This window comes from Stylophora pistillata, chromosome 3 (genome assembly GCF_964205215.1).
Source record: "Stylophora pistillata chromosome 3, jaStyPist1.2, whole genome shotgun sequence".
In the NCBI taxonomy this organism is placed as follows: Eukaryota; Metazoa; Cnidaria; class Anthozoa; order Scleractinia; family Pocilloporidae; genus Stylophora; species Stylophora pistillata.
Genome location: NC_142521.1, coordinates 33,269,280 through 33,288,284, shown reverse-complemented (window position 1 = coordinate 33,288,284; position 19,005 = coordinate 33,269,280). Strand labels below are relative to the sequence as shown.

General features: G+C 39.4%; 2 protein-coding genes across 2 annotated transcripts; one reads left to right on the top strand and one right to left on the bottom strand.

Moving 5' to 3' along the window:
• The first annotated feature begins 33 nt into the window (after nt 1-33).
• On the top strand, nt 34-11,852 carry LOC111331596 (uncharacterized). Its single transcript, XM_022936745.2, has 4 exons — nt 34-673; nt 6,151-6,193; nt 7,324-7,584; nt 7,697-11,852. Exons 1-4 carry the CDS (start codon nt 209-211, stop codon nt 8,971-8,973), a joined length of 2,046 nt encoding a protein of 681 aa, XP_022792480.2. The 5' UTR covers nt 34-208; the 3' UTR covers nt 8,974-11,852.
• On the bottom strand, nt 11,265-18,180 carry LOC111331597 (uncharacterized). The gene is made up of 3 exons (XM_088752985.1): nt 18,049-18,180; nt 16,836-17,288; nt 11,265-11,811 (listed from the first exon to the last, which is right to left on the bottom strand). The coding sequence occupies exons 2-3, from the start codon at nt 17,281-17,283 to the stop codon at nt 11,366-11,368; spliced, it is 894 nt and encodes a 297-aa protein (XP_088609111.1). The 5' UTR covers nt 17,284-17,288; nt 18,049-18,180; the 3' UTR covers nt 11,265-11,365.
• Between the last annotated feature and the right edge of the window lie 825 nt (nt 18,181-19,005).

Sequence of the window (19,005 nt, the reverse complement as noted above, 5' to 3'; positions counted from 1 at the left end):
TCATAGGAAAAGCATTTTGTAACAGGCGTACAGTGTCTTCAGTCTACCGGCAAGGAAGTGTCATCATGTGAGCGCCCTGAAAGACAAATTATTTTTCCTCTGGCAGTGAGCATAAGGAATACTGTGTACGCCTTGGTAACCACACAGTGTTCTTTGAAACAAGTACCTTTATCAAGAATACAGAGAGTAGAATCAAGCCCTGAACATTATGTCTAGTGCGTGCTATTTAATTAAAATGCTTCTCCGTCGAGTGCAATTGCGACGGCGTCGCTTCGCTTCTATATTGCTGATCGTTTCCAGTGGTATTTGGTTCGTTCTGTATTTCGAGGCCTATGCGTCATTTTTTGGTTCTACTTCTACGTTTCCAAGGACTAGAGTAAAGTTTGTGAAACACATTGGAAACTCAAGTTCCGCTTGCCGTCTGCCGAATTTGGATCCATTTCACCCCAGCTTGATGGAATTTATGAAAGATCTTGGCAAGCTTCAGTGTAATGGAGAGAGATATTCGAACTTTAAAAAAAACGTTCTCGAAGTGAAAGGAGAAGGAATATCTTCTGTGCGATACCGTATTATTGGACGACCACGCGGAGATGATTTCCACGCTGAACTATCCGAACCTATCGATTTGAAGAATGATGCGCTTCCAGAGCAGAAGCAACGAAAGGCAAATCTGGTGAGAAAGTATCTGTTCTCCATTTGTTTCTTTATCGTTTCATTCGTTTATCTATTTGTGTATTTATTTATGGTTCAAATTAATTCACTGCGGGAAAATTTACTTACATGTGACGGTGTAAGTACATACTTCATGCATATTTCGATTACAGGAAGCCGAGGTCCATGAAAATGTGAAAATAGAGCGAGGTTAATATCCAGCCATCTTCACCGCACAAGCTTGGTTAAGAAAAAAACATTTATTGTATTATCACTCGCTAGTTTTATTTCAATGCCTTCTATCTTAAGTGACTTTGTTGCTTACAAAGTAATCCGAGTGGATGTAAAACATTTAATGACTGACCCCAAGAGAAACAATGAGTTTCGTTTCCCAAAGATTCTAAATTTCTCTCGACAGGTAAAGAATTCACGCAAAAGGTCACTATCACGAAGCTAAGAGAAGCTTCTTGTTTTCCACTTTATTGGCCTGCGACCTAACTTTTTACTGGTATCTTAAAGCCCCTATGACACTTATTTTTTTTATTATTTTACATCAAAATATAAACAAAATGTCTGGCCGAGCAAAGAGGGGACTAGGCGCCGTTACTTCACGGTAGTAAGCATTCATTCATATCATGCAAACAAGTGGGCTTTGTAATTTCCCTGGCTATTCCGGTGATAGTTTCGTGTCATTATGTCCGATATTTCCTGTTGTTCTGACGAAAGTTTCTTCTTCGATGACTCGGAGTTTAATTATATTCCGGAATACGTGGCGATTGAGGGATGGAGGACAGGGAGCACAACATAGAAAGGCCAAATTCAAACGATTCATTAGCGTATCGTAAAAAAATTGGAAAGGGACAGAATGTAAACAGGTCGTTTGAAAGGTCTCGAATATACGGAAAGTGGTACGTTGCATGAATTTTTGTCGACTTTAGTGACCGTAGGTTTAAGCTGGATACTGTCGTCTTCTCAAGCCGGGTTCTCGAATCTTACATCAATATCGCTCTTATTTCTTTTATTTAAGACTTACAAAGTTTTGAAGCAAAAGTTTTGAAGCAAGTTTTGATGTGGTTGGACATAAACAAAAACATAAATTTTGTAATCAGCACATCGTCTTAGATCTTTCGAGCGGGAATTTACAAACTCTAATCAGTCTTTTAATTTATGTTGCGAATGTTGTTAGGTGTTGTTGCGGCAATTGATGCACCGAGTTCTTGTTGAATTTTAAAGAGGGCCATTGTTGTCAAGAGCAAAGAATGCACGGATTCTTTCAAATCACCGGCTGTACTGGACGATACGAGAGAGCCGATCGGTTGAGAAATTCACGGCTTGAAATGTACCATACATATTTTCCTGTAGGTGGTTAGCGACCAATCTCTAGAGAAACAGGTAACAATGGTGAAAGGAACAAATGCTGGTGGACGAACAAAAGAAGCTAATGAGATATCTATTAACAACAAACATATGAAACATATGAGTGAACTGCGGTTATGAGACGTATATAAGAACGATCCTTCGCAGTAAAGCACTATTTAAGCAATAGTGGAAATCAGACCTGAAAAAAATTTCAGGCCTGTACGGGATTCGAACCACTGACCTCTGCGATACTAGTGCAGCGCTCTACCAATTGAGCTAACAAGCCAACTGGGAGCAGGCCATCAAATTAATTCGATATAAACCCGTAGATGATAAATCGAACAACAACAAACATATGAAACATATGAGTGAACTGCGGTTATGAGACGTATATAAGAACGATCCTTCGCAGTAAAGCACTATTTAAGCAATAGTGGAAATCAGACCTGAAAAAAAATTTCAGGCCTGTACGGGATTCGAACCACTGACCTCTGCGATACTAGTGCAGCGCTCTACCAATTGAGCTAACAAGCCAACTGGGAGCAGGCCATCAAATTAATTCGATATAAACCCATAGATGATAAATCGAACAACAACAAACATATGAAACATATGAGTGAACTGCGGTTATGAGACGTATATAAGAACGATCCTTCGCAGTAAAGCACTATTTAAGCAATAGTGGAAATCAGACCTGAAAAAAAATTTCAGGCCTGTACGGGATTCGAACCACTGACCTCTGCGATACTAGTGCAGCGCTCTACCAATTGAGCTAACAAGCCAACTGGGAGCAGGCCATCAAATTAATTCGATATAAACCCATAGATGATAAATCGAACAACAACAAACATATGAAACATATGAGTGAACTGCGGTTATGAGACGTATATAAGAACGATCCTTCGCAGTAAAGCACTATTTAAGCAATAGTGGAAATCAGACCTGAAAAAAAATTTCAGGCCTGTACGGGATTCGAACCACTGACCTCTGCGATACTAGTGCAGCGCTCTACCAATTGAGCTAACAAGCCAACTGGGAGCAGGCCATCAAATTAATTCGATATAAACCCATAGATGATAAATCGAACAACAACAAACATATGAAACATATGAGTGAACTGCGGTTATGAGACGTATATAAGAACGATCCTTCGCAGTAAAGCACTATTTAAGCAATAGTGGAAATCAGACCTGAAAAAAAATTTCAGGCCTGTACGGGATTCGAACCACTGACCTCTGCGATACTAGTGCAGCGCTCTACCAATTGAGCTAACAAGCCAACTGGGAGCAGGCCATCAAATTAATTCGATATAAACCCGTAGATGATAAATCGAACAACAACAAACATATGAAACATATGAGTGAACTGCGGTTATGAGACGTATATAAGAACGATCCTTCGCAGTAAAGCACTATTTAAGCAATAGTGGAAATCAGACCTGAAAAAAATTTCAGGCCTGTACGGGATTCGAACCACTATTCCACTATTGCTTAAATAGTGCTTTACTGCGAAGGATCGTTCTTATATACGTCTCATAACCGCAGTTCACTCATATGTTTCATATGTTTGTTGTTGTTCGATTTATCATCTACGGGTTTATATCGAATTAATTTGATGGCCTGCTCCCAGTTGGCTTGTTAGCTCAATTGGTAGAGCGCTGCACTAGTATCGCAGAGGTCAGTGGTTCGAATCCCGTACAGGCCTGGAATTTTTTTCAGGTCTGATTTCCACTATTGCTTAAATAGTGCTTTACTGCGAAGGATCGTTCTTATATACGAGATATCTATTGTTTACGTCCACCAACATGGCGGCGATGACGTAACGTGCAAACCACCTACAAGCTGAGCGATTTTTGCACGAAGATACACTGAGAACTGACCAAACGTTGACAAGACTGGGGGTTCGGCTTACGGCCGAGTATTTCTTTAAAAAGCAAAATTCTTACGAGAGAATACCGTATAACTAATGTATATTCGGCTAAGAGCCGCGCGATCATTAACACACACAAATTACTAGTCTTACGCAAAATTATAGTTACTCAATTACTTTTATATGAATGGAGCCGTTTTGTACTGTGGTAACTTCAAGAAGGAGTGTTAATTCGTCGTATTCTTTGCTGTCGGCCTCAAGACCTCGAGGCCATCCTATCGTCCGCTAGTTCAGGCAACTTCATTCGTGTGAATGTTATCATCTTCTGTGCAGTTGAGCGCGTTAAAAATCCCGCATTTTGTAGATAATTTCTCCATCATCTGCTCTGGAATTTCTCCTCAAGCCGTTTCACTTTGGATCGCTGCACAATTCCTTCACCTTTAGCCGCAGAATTTATCCGCTGATAGCATTCCTATAAAGAATGAAGAAAAGGGCTGTGACTAGACGTGGGACTCGGGGACGTGATAAACAAACAACAGCTGATTTTTGCGCTGAATTTGTAAAGTATAGTTTTCGGCGGTCTCGCGATCTCGAGAAAGGTATTATACTACTGAAACAGGTAGACTGCTTTTCTGAAGACGTACGTAACAGTTGCCGTCAGCGACAACGGACGAAACTGAGGTGCCTGCCTTCGATGATCTGATGAGAATCGTAAGGAATAAATTAAGAGTGTCTACAATTTATTCCTGATGAAGAATTGCGGATTCAGTAGAACTCCGACTGGAGTTCTGCTGAATCCTTAATTCTTCATCCAGTGTTTACAATTTATTCCTGATGAAGAATTGCGGATTCAGTAGAACTCCAGCCGGAGTTCTGCTGAATCCTTAATTCTTCATCCAGTGTTTACAATTTATTCCTGATGAAGAATTAATAAATTAGAGTGATGCGAACTAACTACAACGGATGTATGTTGCCATTACTTCGCGACGAAAGTGTCCTCATCGTCCTTGTACTGAATCCGCAGTTCTTCATCAGGAATAAATTGTACACTCTCATTTATTCCTTACGACTCGCATCAGATCATAGTTAGTCCCCCTCTACTAACTATGATCAGATCATCAAAGGTAGACGTCTCAGTTTCATCTGTTGTAATTAGTTCGCATTGATTTTTCGGAAAAGAAGTGTAGAACACTTTTAGCTGGATGATGTTGTATTACAAAACAAAAGCGGAAAATCTACAACAGACAGCAAAAGCGAAGAAATGCGAAGGAATGTTATCACGTGCGTTTGCCTTCTGTGTTAACATCGTTTATTAGTCACGTGACCAAAAAAACCAACACTTTTGTAATGTCGCTAACATTACGAACGTCTCCGGAAAAAAAGTCTACCTGTTGCGGTTGTAATATACCTTTCTCGACGCTACCGAAAATTATACTTTACAGATTCAGCGCACGTCCCTGAGCTAGTCCCCGCGCGTCACAGAGTCCCGATTTCCTCGCATCCCACGTCCTCGAGTTCCGCCGTCCCCGAGCCCCACGTCCCTGAGCCCCACGTCTCCAAAGCTAACGTCCTACATCCCCATTCCACATTTAGTCACAGCCGTATAAAAGCGACTTTCTTGGCGTATATGGAACTTTTCCATTTTTCGGAGAAAGTAAACTACGATGAATTTTTTTTTATAAGAGTTTTGAAAAAGGTTCATCCGAAGAGTCCATTAGGAAGAATCAAATTTATTGCGAATTTTTGCAAGTGTAGGCGGATTCTCGATATTTTCGATCAATGGTTCTTGAAAATGTTTTGTTGTTTCTAATTCCTCCCTTCTAAAAATTGAAACTATGACTGCAAAATTTTTATGAATATTGGCAGTAAAACTTACCGCAGTTTCAAGGTGCAAGAACATGCGGGTTTTGTTCGCCCCAGGGAATTGGCGAGTTTTGTTAGCCCCTGGGAATTGGTGAGTTTTGTTCGCCCCTGGGAGTAAGTGGGTTTTGTTCGCCCTAGGGAATTTGTGAGTTTTGTCCGCCTCACGATGTTTGCCGTAAGGGAGGAAAGAACTTTAAGTACCAAAGCACATCTGAAAACACTTTTCATCATTATGCATTGTTGATATCCTGTTCTTCAAAGTGCTATGTGTGACAAAATTGAATTTGCTATCCGATTGAGTTCGTTACAGGTAAACCCACCATGATAATTTAAGACGTAATTGTCCTCCAGCCCGCTAATGAGTCAATAGGCTAACTTTCCTCCCCCTGCATATTTTGTTTATTTCAGTGGTCGAGGTTCAAGTCATGGCTCCCATTTTCAAGTAATTCCAGTAAGTAGCGCTTACGGCAATTACCCGGCATGTTTTGCAAGCGCATTCCATGCAACATTGTAACCCTCCCCGTTGTGTTGTCTGTCATGTGACCCGTAGCGTGTCTATCAATTGTACCGTGTGACGAAATGTCTTTCATGTTTCGCCGTTGTTCTCAAGTCTGTCAAGTAACGGATGTCTGGTCTTGGAATATCTCTATGATGTCACACTTATACTTATCTTGTTTGCAACAACAATAACAAAAACGACATAAAGAAACACTTCATTTTACTAGGGTACATAATCAAGATAAAAACAACTTTGCCACAAACGTGAAAATAAGGTCATCGAAGACGTCAAAATTAAGCAAGATTATCAGGGACTCAGTCGGCTGCACCTCGTGTTCCATATTTTTTGTTCCTACCATATTTTAACGTCCTCTGCTATCTACTACTGAACAGACACGAGGCATTTTTATGGACCTCAACTTCGTCTCGGTTCATAAAAATGCGAAAAACCAACTCGGCCAATATGCCATCTTGACCTCACGCTTGGTTAATAACACCTTTATAATACATCAAATATTTTTTTATGCGCGCGTTTGGTCCTAATCCATTACGTGACCGAATATACCCCGAGTGATATCCCCCAATTGTCAAACCTTAGGTCCAATACGGAAAACTCTTCTTTGTTTGGTTATTACAAAAGAGGGGACTTGATAATTTGTCCATAAAGTCGTATAAGAGAACACCGAAAAGTGAACATCCCTCGCAACAAATAGCAAGTTGTTCGTTAACATTTTCCCCATGCGTTGGAGAATATTAATAATAATAATAGTAACAATTTAATATTTATATTGCGCAAATTAACGTGTGGATATGATGAAATGCGCATCACAACACTTTTCGGGGGACTTTGGCCGGACTGCATTATAAGTTTACAAACAATCGAAGGAAACTTATTATCGTTGCTCGCAGTTCAGTTTCCTCGAGCTTCACTCGGCAAAATGTTCGCATGTCGGAACGGGCAATGTAGACAAACAGATCAGTGCTCGTGTAAATTTTCGCGCCAGTCGAACGCTATTGTTTATGTATAATGTTTCTATTCTTGCAATACCGTAAATGTTTGTAATGTTTTCCGTTTACTCTAAGGGACATTTGTCGGAAAAGCAACAGTGAAAACTGACTTTGTGCGAGTGGATGTGGGCAGGACATGGGGAAGAACTCAAACGGACATGCTCATGCAAGTGTCTCCTAAAGAGGAGGTGTTAACAAGACCTCTAAAGCCTGGTGGTATTCCACTCGATGTCGCTCTGATTATGTTGGACTCCGTTTCCAATGCTCAGTTCAGAAGGAAGATGCCTCACACTTTGGAGTATTTGAACGAGCAACCGACCACTGTTTTTCTACAAGGTTGAGTGACGTCCTCATTTTAGTATTTATGTTAGCTAATGTTGGTATTCGACAGAACATTGAACTCGAGCTCGCTACAATAACTAACGGTCTCACTATAATTCATTTGTAGGAGAGACAATTGTTGGGGATGGAACAACAGCCCAGTTATCGGCTATACTCACTGGAATACCTGAAAAGGAGCAACCTGAAGCAAGAAAGAGTGAGCCTAATGCCGAGTCAGTTGACAAATGGAGGTGGATTTTTAAAGATTTCAAAGAAAAGGGATACGCGACTTTATTCACAGAGGACGCAGCAAAGTTTGGCATGTTTACCTACCGTCTTCTCGGGTTTAAAGAGCCACCTTCAGATCATTATGGCAGACCATTTTGGTTGGAGGCCATGAAAGTACGTGATAAGTATTGTCAAGGTAGCCAAGCTGTCCATAACATTTCACTGGAATATCTTTTAAGTTTTTATCGTGAGTACAAAGATAAGCGGAAGTTTTCTCTTCTAGCAATGGACTTATGCCATGACGATCAAAGTGCCTTAGGTTATGCTGACGAAGACTTGAAGAGCTTTATAAAAAAGTTTGACGAAGAATCCTTTTCAACGAATACTCTTTTAATTATATTTGGTGATCATGGAGCTAGATTCGCTGCCCAAAGAAAGACAATCCAAGGAAAGCTAGAGGAAAGACTTCCATTTCTGTCTCTAACATTTCCTAAGTGGTTCAAAGAGAAGTACCCAGATTTATACAACAATTTGATCCATAATTCCAAAGTACTCACCACTCCCTTTGACGTGTACGCCACCCTGCGTCACATCCTTTCGTATCCAAGTTATCCGAGCGGGATAACAACTGGCCAAAGCCTGTTTAACAGGATCGACAAAGAGAACCGCACATGCGAAAATGCAGGTGTTGAAGAACATTGGTGCCCTTGTCTGAACTTTGAAGAAATTTCAACCGATGACCCTTTGATAGAGAAATCTGCTGAACTTATAATTAGTCATATAAACAGTTTGATGTTTCAGAAGCACTCGGGATTGAGAAAGCTGTGCCACGAGCTTGTTTTAAAGGAGATAACGCACGCTTATCGGGACATGCCAAGCGGAAAATTGCAGTTCTTTAAAAAGACACATCGCGATGAGAAATGTGATTCTTGTGGATTGTCGTACGGTGACAAATCAGTTAATACCTTAGCGAAGAACACCATGTATCACTTACAGTTGGCAACGTCGCCAAATGATGCATTTTACGAAGCGACGGTTAAAATGAAGGGCGGCGAGCCTTCATTAATAGGAGACATCAGTCGTATCAATGCCTATGGAGATCAACCGCACTGTATCATGGACAGAGTTCCACTTTTACGGAAGTATTGTTACTGTTTGCGGCAGCGGTCGAGATGATTACTTTTGCAATGAGACCTGTTTTTAATGAATTTTTAAGGCTTTTTTATATTAATTTAAACCCGCGGTGAATAACTGACAAGGCTAACTGGCTAGCGGAGCTGACCATGCAAACATTTGACAACAAAAGAGTTAACCTTCGTTAACAAGTAACCCGGAGTCGTGTGAAAAAGCGCTAAAGAGAAGTAGGCTATTTGTGATTGTTGTAGAAGTATTTAATAGCGTTTATTTAAAAAAGAAAAAGAACATCCGAAAATTACCCAAGGCAAACAGATTGCCAAAAATCACATGTTTTAGAATAACACAGGGGCCTTGATAAGGAACTGCGTTGATAGTGAAAGAAATAGAGGATATTACATGGCCACGCGGGGATACGAATTTTATCTTCGAGTGCTGTAAGGATCTGTCGCGGCGGCGGTGTTTATTTTATAGATACTGATGAAATTTCCACATAAAATACAACTTTTTTTATTCATTTTCGAAACAGCAAAGTTGTGCAATTAAGGTGGTCACCTATCACAAAATGCCTGTCACAAATATGTTATGAAACTCGGATATAAAGTTCTAAAGGAGAAATAAAGACAATAATAGTTATTTTTTCTGTTCCAAAAAGTCAAAATTCTAATAAAGAAGAGAAATATTCTTAACAGCAGATTGGTAACCATGGCGACACCAATATCCTCACACGTGAAAGATAAGATTAGTATCTTCAAAGCGCGCGATGAGGATATGATTTTTTAGTAAAAGGAAAAATCGTGGTATTTGATCAGTATCTACATAATAAAGGGAATTACTTATTAGCTGCCGCTAGGTTTAGCGTCCATTGAAATTGTAAACCAATCTGGCTCTGCATTCATAAGGGTGGGTTTATATCAAAATGCTCCATGCTTAAATGGAAAATATTTCGAATTTCGTAAAAGCCTCGCACTCTTTTGTGTATTATTATCTGGCGATTATTCTAGACAAGTTTTATCAAAATCTGACAAAACTACAAACCCTATTTATTCCTTTACATAGACGTAACTCGCGCACTGACAAATCTCGAGTTTTTGTCCTCCAAACAAGTTCACAGCTTTCGTACCTCGTATTAAAAGTGCATGTCCATGCGATCATGCTGCCAACCAATGAAAAGCAGCATGAACACCTTGGCGGGTCTCGTGACAAAGAGGTTCATAGAAATTCGCAGGAAAGGTCATCGATCTCGCAACCTCACCGGGGAAAATGAATGGGTTAAAGGAAGTCCAAAAAAATCATTTCGAAAAGCAAAGAGCAAGGTCAGACTTTTTCGCTTCATCAAAATCTTCTGCCTTCGTTTTCTTTGGCTGGGGGTTTCTCTTACATTTAACAAAAAGCAACTTCTCTTTTCGACCGTTTCAAAAAGAGTCCTATTTCTCAATGCTTTGGGAAATGTCACAAATTTGTTCCTTTTGTGCAGCGCAATAGGCGATGTAAACGGTACTTGCAAATCGACATCCGCGTAAAACATTAACACTAGGCTGGAGACTTGCACGATTAGACCTTTCACTTTTCGGTACGTACCAGCTACCCTAAAACACCCCTGACGTATCTCGCATCCTCTTTATGATTTTTTTCTATCGATAATATACTATATTATACTCAGATGACCTCTTTAACTGAGAACAAAAATCGCAATACTTGCATGTGAAATCACGGGTTTGTTACGAATCAACTTAACGGCCTGCTGCCAGTTGGCTTGTTAGCTCAATTGGTAGAGCGCTGCACTAGTATCGCAGAGGTCAGTGGTTCGAATCCTGTACAGGCCTGATTTTTTTCAGGTCTGATTTTCGCTATTGCATAAATAGTGCTCTCTACTGCGAGGATCGTGCATCATACGTATCCAGCAGATTATTCCTAATCACTCGGCAGTTCAATTGGGCATTCGGTTGGCAAAATCATATGAAACGCCGGTCAGTGAGGGAACAATTTAGCACGGAACGATTCCTTCTATAAATGAACTCTTAACACGTTGCGCGATCTTAAGAGGTTACTAATCCCAAGTGTATCATGAACTTAATGAAAAGGGAATTTAATTGTCAATCAATCATGACTCATATCTAATTATATACTTTTCTCAACGAAACACTCTACTCTGAGCACTTTGAGGTCCAAACTCAATGAGAGATCTATTCAGTCTAACCTGCAGAAATTTACGCGACAGCTCTTGAAAATGGATGTTTGTTTATAACAAGTAGTAGTACCTGAAATAGCAGCTGTAGCCAACAAACCCGTTTGCCTTGAGTAACATGTACAAGAACTTTAAAAATACCCCATTGCAAAATCAGAGTAGTTTTATTGATTATAAGAATTAAGTAAGTATTATTGAAGAAAGATCATTACAAAAACAATAGGACTCGACGGAAATACTACAAATTCACATTTCAGTTAAGGGATAAGCTGTGTTATTAGAAGGCTGTGTTGAATTTGCTGACTTATGAACGGTTTCTATGATTACTCTTCCCCATACTTGTGCATCTCTTATCAAAAATACAACTTGATCCTCGATTCCTGTGGTCACGTCGACAAAATCAAGCATGACTTGCCCCGACCCAACTTTAACTGAACGAATAGTTTTAATATCTATCTCTATCGGTCTATTTAGACAAAGGTAAGAAAACCAAAGTAAATCTGCCGTCAAAACAAGAGCTCCGTTTCCTTTTATTTGACAACAGCCATTGGACCTCAGATATTGAAGGTTAACCAACAGAATTTCTTTGGCTATGATAGCGCTTGGATCCTGAAAGCGTGCGTCAACTCGTTCCTCCAAATAAACAACGCAACAACAACTTGAACAACAGCCCATGACTTCTACGATCAAGAAAGGGTTTCAAACAAGTTAAAGTACTCAGGACTACCACCAGCATTTTCAGCTTCTTCTTCGTCAGTTCAATAGTTTACAGTTCCTGTAGCTTCTAAAATCCTTGGGTGCAAGAAAGTATCGCCATAGATCAAATTAGTTTGATTGCCTCTGCGGAAGGCCTAAAATATATTGGCAATCCGGCGACGAGAAGAACCGTAGGCCGGTTTAGGCAGCATAGCACTGTTAGTAAGCGGGTAGATGATAGTCGATCTACATCCTTGGATGCCTTGAAATCGTCAGACGTATTATCACACCTTTTATTCGCTTGTCTCGCTAATCTTTGTCGAAAACATGTAACTGGAGTTGTTACTAATCAAACGAAAGAATCGAATGTGCTAGAAAGAGTTTTCTTAGATCGTTCTTAGAGTATTCAGTAACTTCAATCCTAAAGCCATTCAAACTGCATTCCAGTCCGACATCGCTGAAAAAAATGCGCTCAGTTATCACTTACTGTTTATATCCTGGCTCTATGTTTCGATGTTGAGATTTTTGTACTAGTATCTAGTCTTGGGTTTCCCAACAAGCCCTCTCTTTTCTCCTCGCTCTACCGGAATTGTCACATAAATAACATGGTACACGTAGTCTGATTGATTAATGCAGTTTCCAATATTGCAAGCGGATGCTTTATCAGGTTATAGAGCCCACATGTTACTAGCTCTGTCATATAAGCAATAGAGCGAATTTTTCCGGGCTCTATAACGTCCTAAAGCCACTTAGGATGCGGGGAGAACACTTGGAAAGCTTATAAGGGGCTTTATCACTTTATCATTTTATCATTTGACCTCGGAAAAATATGTTCTATTGCTTAACTCTTTTAAGTTCCGCTGTTTACCGACTGAAAGCCTTTAACAGGCGAAGTAGATACCTCGTCACTGTGAGTACGTCACGGCAAATTACTCAGCACAAATAGCTTAATGAAAGTACTACTTAACAAAAATTTCCTCATTGATATATTATGGACGTTGCGCTGAAGATAACGTCATATGCTATCTTCAGGAAGATAATTGGAGTTTTATCAACTGAGTTAATAAAGGTCTCTATTTCTCCAAACAACATACGAGTTTAGTCCGTAGCGATTTCACCTACCCACCCAACCCACCCCAGGGAGGACATCCATCACACAGTAATCTCGTGCGTGGGAAATTAACGTCTCCTACCCCAACCCTGCAGGAGACGGGACCTCCATTTATTCGTCCCTATCCGAGAAGACTAGAATATCTAACCATTTCTTGATGTTAAAGAAAGGAAGCATATTCTTCTCAATTAATTTTAAGACCCTGAGTGTTGGTCCGGCCGGTATTGAACTCTCGACCTCCCGCACAGCAGTCTGGCGCTCTCCCAATTGAGCTAACCAGGAGGCGGTTATAATGTAAACTTACCACCGTAAAGAGTTTTCCAAGCTGACCCTCACTACTAGAAATCCGAGAGATTATTATTGATCATATTTCACTTCCCCAGGCCTTCAAACATTGCGAGGAAACAATGACAAAGAAATATATGGGATGAAAATAAATATCAGGATCACTGACCCATAAGCGGGGGTAAAAATCTTCCACTGCTCCTAAAAGAAGGAGAACATCTTTACAATAATAAAATATCGTTCTGTGGGTGATTTTTAAAAGTTCAGTGTTGACAAATTTTGATTCAAAATTTAACCTAAGACTCAAATCGTCTCACAAAGTATCAAATTTCGTCAAATATTACTTGGGAAAAGCTCAATTCTGGATATCAAAATCAAACTGGTATCAAAATCTACTACTCTCAGGAGCACCGTCTGAAAACAAAGCTGTAAGAACCGCCAAAAAGTTCCTGTAGTCGACTTAAAAGTTCGGAAAAATTTACGAATTTGAAGAGCGATCATTCGCTTATTCATCTATTGCGCTGTTCAGCACACATGAGTCACAAAAAGGCGAAAAATATAGAAATAACTCGCCGTATCAGCCTATTTACTTCGTGGCTTTTGTAACCATTTTGGAAATGTAGCCGGGCATTTTTATGGTAGGTACTTCATATGGGATTTATCATAGTGTATACGCGAATACGCTGGTCATAAAATCAGCAGTATATTTTCCAGTGTTGTAAACAGTGAACTATGAGGAACTATGAGGAAGGGAGTATAAGCGTGCGTGCGTAGGTAGTTGTGACATTTCCGCCTGGCAATTTAAATTTAAATATTAGAACATTGTTATAGCATCTGCAATGCATTTCTCTACTCGATTTTAAAGTTCAAACCACGTCTTGTTTATTAAGCGATCGTGAGAGGCAAAAAGTTGCAGCCAATCTTTGAATTAGCAGCCCAGAAAAAAATTATCGCAGCCGGGAAGATGTTGACGAATCTCAGATTGCCCTTTCAGTTGAAATACCGTATTATCTTCTAAAAGAATGGCAGGGAAAAGTTGACAAGAGCGATTCTGAAATTTAGCGTTCCCTGGTCACTGTGCCCGAATTAGCCAAGATTCAGGGCAACGAATAAATAACAACTCAGCAGAACAGGCAGGATCTGCAAGAACCAAGTACAGAAATTCGAAGAATAATGGAGAGAGACGTCAGCTTGATCAGAAAACCCTTAAAGTTAGCATCTTTCGGCATGAACTTGTATCACTCAAAGGTGTTGAGGAAGAACTAATAGGTTCAAGACAAGAGATCTAGGAATAGAAGAGATAAATTGAAGACTTGAGAACTTTTAAGCTTTCTTTTAAAAAAGAAAGAACCAGTAAAAGAAATTAATGAAGACGAGCACGTGAAGGGAAAAGATGAGGCGATAGCCCAGTTAAGAGAACAAAAACCAAGAGCTGTTTCAGTGCATTAATCAGCTTGAGGAAAGGCTAGGGGAGGTAGGGTGCACTGGAAAGGAGCCGGCCGATATACGCGCATGCGTACATGCGTGCGTGTGTGCGTGCGTACGTGTGTCAGTGCTTACGTACCTGCGTTCCTACGAGCGTGCGTACACACTTTAGTATGTTTTTATGTAGGGGTGAAGTGATTGTAAAAGAAGAATCAGCTTTAGACATTTAGACATAGAATGGCATTCTTTAGTCAAGATCAATTAGTTTGACTAGAGGTCCTATATTTTCTGGCAAAGCACTCCTTTCAAGAATAGCTAGGTTTCCTTCATGATTTCATGTAACTCCAAAAGCTATTTAAACCAGGTGGAATAATGCAGGAACAACCATACAGGTTTCCTTTTCTTTTTTTCGTATCCTTATCAATTTGGTGGTGAACAAGGGGCGGGGAGGGATAGATAGTTAACAGTGGCTTTTTAAAACCTGTACAAGGACAGGACAAGTAAGCAATATGCTGTGGGGCTTGCTCGGCTTCCTTAAGGGATTGGATTAGGCCTGAAACTGTGTTGTCAGTGCTTCACTTTCATTTTGCTTACATTAGGTATGCATATTATTTGTTATCATCACCATTATCGTCATCGTCGTCGTCATTTATAAGGCCATCTAATAGTCTTCCGGTAAAGTGAATTACTGCCCTCGAGAGACGGGATGAAGAGCAGTTTGCTTTATTTTTTCTTTGACTAATTATAAAGCAACATGACTCGATAAAAGTCACCCTTTGCTGATTTTCATCGATGAAAGAAAACTTTTTCCTGCATATGTAACCATTAATACCAGTATCGGGTCAGTATATGCTGAACGTAACTACCTTTATCCTAAAGCTCCTCGGTCTTGCAATCGATGCAAGAAAATAAGTTGACCTGGTCTAAGGCCAAGAAAAAAACACTTGCAATTTTTTGGGGCAAGAATTGCTTTAAGTAAGACAGACGAAGACCAAGTAAGAAAGAAAAAGACCCAAAAAGAACAGCAAACGGACACAATGATGAAGAACAAACTGCAAACATTGGTTAACGTCTGTAAGACATACCAACTGCCAAAACAAGCTAGATAAGCCGGATTCTCGATGGATCTTGTTTACAGCATCTACCATACAAGTTTTCCTTTATGGGTGAATGGTGGTTGGGATTAAGTTCAACTAATAGCTTTGAACCAATAGGCTTTTAGCTTAAAGCAATCATGAGGTTTCCACAAACATTACATCAAATAAGTAAAACAAAAGAATGGCATGGAGCTAATATATTGTAGAAACAATGCCGACAACGGTTTACAAATATTTTGATAAAATTTTATAGAAAATAACACTAGTGAACGTTAATTATATAAAGGAAACCGAATAAGACTTGAAAGAAATTAAATCTATGAATATGTATAATTTTGACCCATGCATCAGATGGTTATGGTGAGGCACAAAGACATTTGTAGACCAACAGAGGGTATCACCGTTTTTTAAAGTCAATGAGTATAAATGCAGTGATGATATGTATGTTAAGTATAGACAGGTACCACATAAAAACTGGTTCTTTCATCGATCCAAATGTGACTATGGACCTGTCCAGTCATGCATTTCGTCATTAATCTTACTCTGATAGGTTGATAGGTTTGATAGGTTTTTTCCTACGCTTGATGAAAGATCTAGAAATGCACTTGGCTATATGTTAATGTTGTTTTTTCATGATATACTCGAGATGCTCATTTGACTATAATCTTCAAGAGTTCTATCTGTAAGAGGATTTTCTTTTTTTTATCAAATTAAGGTTCAAAACAAGAGTTCTAATTTCGCAAATTTGTCGTTATGATGGATGCTTTCAAGTTATCCCGGTTATGTCTATTTCTTGTGCTGTTATCTCTGTTCCAGTCGGCGACTTCAACCACGTGCACCTAACCTTCAGCTCGATAAATGATCGACATCTTCCAAGGAAGAACAGTAAGTAAGACAACTTCTAAGGAAACACCGCGCACACTTACAGTCAACCATTTCAGTGAGATTCAAGTTTTTTTGGTAATTTTGTAGAAAAGTCGTCGAACTTGTCAAAGCAGCAGCATACAAAATAAACCTTCGAATCAGCTGTTCAAGAATTTTGGCCCCTCATGTACACTGATCAGCTATATTGTCTAACTGCTGAGCGAGATGTTACATACTCACGCTTGAAGGGGTTCGAACACCGACCAATATGGAGGCGGCATAGAATTTGCTGACGTTTGAACAGTTTCGTTGATCCACTTTTCCCATCTTTTTGGATGCCTTATGGCAAACACCATTTGGTCGTCCTTCCCAGTGGCTGTGTCGACGAAATCGATTATCAAAGCGCGAGACAGTCTCCGAGCTCTGCCAACTTTTACGGTTCGAATGTTTTCAACGCGCGTTTCTACCTGCATGTCTGGAGCAACGTAAGTAAACCAAAGCACATTCGCCGTTAAAATAAGCGCTCCATTTCCTCTTATTTGAGAGCCATTGGACCTAAGATATTGAAGATTGGCCCAGAATATTTCTTTGGCAATGATGACGCTTGAATCATGAAATCGTTGGTTGACTCGTTCTTCTAATAAAGCGACAGCCCATGAAAAACAACTAATTGCACAACAGCCCATGCTTCCTAAAACGACAAAAAGTAAACACTTTTGATTGACGAAGAAGGAATCCCTACTGGAAACCAGTTATCCCCCACTTGGCCCTCACCAGGCCAATCTCGTTTTAATTCCGGTAATTCTATTGTAGAGATTCAGAACCCTAGCCACTATAAATTTCTGTCTGATGTATTTCCGTCAAAATTTGAATTGGAAACGCCAGAGTCAGTTAATGACGAAATGCATGGTTGGGCAAATTTACATTTGGATGGGTAGAATAACCTTCTTCTCCTAGTAGCTGTCTATACTTTACTCAACCCTCGTCACTCCATTCTCCCTTTACTCTCATCTGACCAAAATTAATTTCTTCCGTGACAAAAAAAAAAAGATCAAGTGACTCTGTCTATAGGTCCACAAATTTCCTTCTTCCCATCTTTTTACGTCTGATGTATAGCTTAAGATTACATTTATGAATCTAGTTTCATCCAAGTGTAATGATTTGACTTGCTGAAAGCATGCTATTGTATAAACAATCCATATTTCAATAAAAAAATATGTCAGTTATATATGAATTACAAAACGTGTTTGGTAATCACTTTCCCTGTCGAAAGAGTTGCCTAAAAAGAATCAATGTGCTTCGAATAGACGTCCTTAACCGTATCGACAATGTGATTAATTCAACATTGGTCGAAGTTCTCTGATAACGATACCAGCCTGCTCTATTTCAAATACAGTCAAAAAATTAGCTGACTTCGTTTTAGCCGATCAAGTGTATGGGATGTTACAAACCTTTATGTTTCCAGGTTTCTTGTGTGAGTAATGAGATTTGAAAACGACCACGGTCGACTAATATTGACTTTGATAATTCACATAGTCATGACAATTGAAAGCACACACGCATAACTTTATACCGCTGTTTCAGATCGAGGCAATCTTGAAAAACATCCCTCATGTAGTATGAAATGAATTATATCGGAACATAGCTTTCAATATCATCGATAAAAAGAAGCACCTTTAACAACAAAGCATGTTTTTAATGGCGACTAGGACTGAAGAGTAGATCCTGTCGGGGCGTTTATCCAGTAAATAACGATGCAGTATATTGATCAGAAGGAAGGAAAATATATAAAAAAAAAAAAAAAAAGCGCGCGAGGAAAAGAGGAGAGAGACTTGGAACTGCAGCATTACTTTAATACTGCCTACTCTTTCTTTCTTCATCCCTTTCTTTTTTTCTTTCTTTCTTTCTTCTCTTCCTAAATTTAATTTCCTTTGCTTTGATGGCAATATCGAGCCATTGTTACACCTTAGAAGTTAAAATAGCATGTTGTTAAAGTCAAGACAAAGGCTTTTATAATTGTTTCCATTTTCTTTCTGCACTTTTATAGATTTTTATCCGAGTGGAATCATTTGAGCAGAGAGTTCTGTCAGAATGTTAAATATATGCTTTATTACTTTATCACCAAACGAAATTTGTTTCATCACAAGTTGTAATAGAAAATTATTTGACTGACAGCAGTCAATCTCTATTGGTAATAATATCATCAGTGCGGACAGGTCCTCAATTATGCTCAGGATAGTTTCTACATGCATAACTCCTCCAATTAATGTTGCACGATTTTCCTGAAGCCGATCAACAAACTTTTTTTATCCACAAACTAGAGGTATCCATTTGTACGTTGAAAAATCTCTTCATATTCGAGGCGTGCATTTCAGAATAGACGTTATCTTTTTACATACATGTTCAAC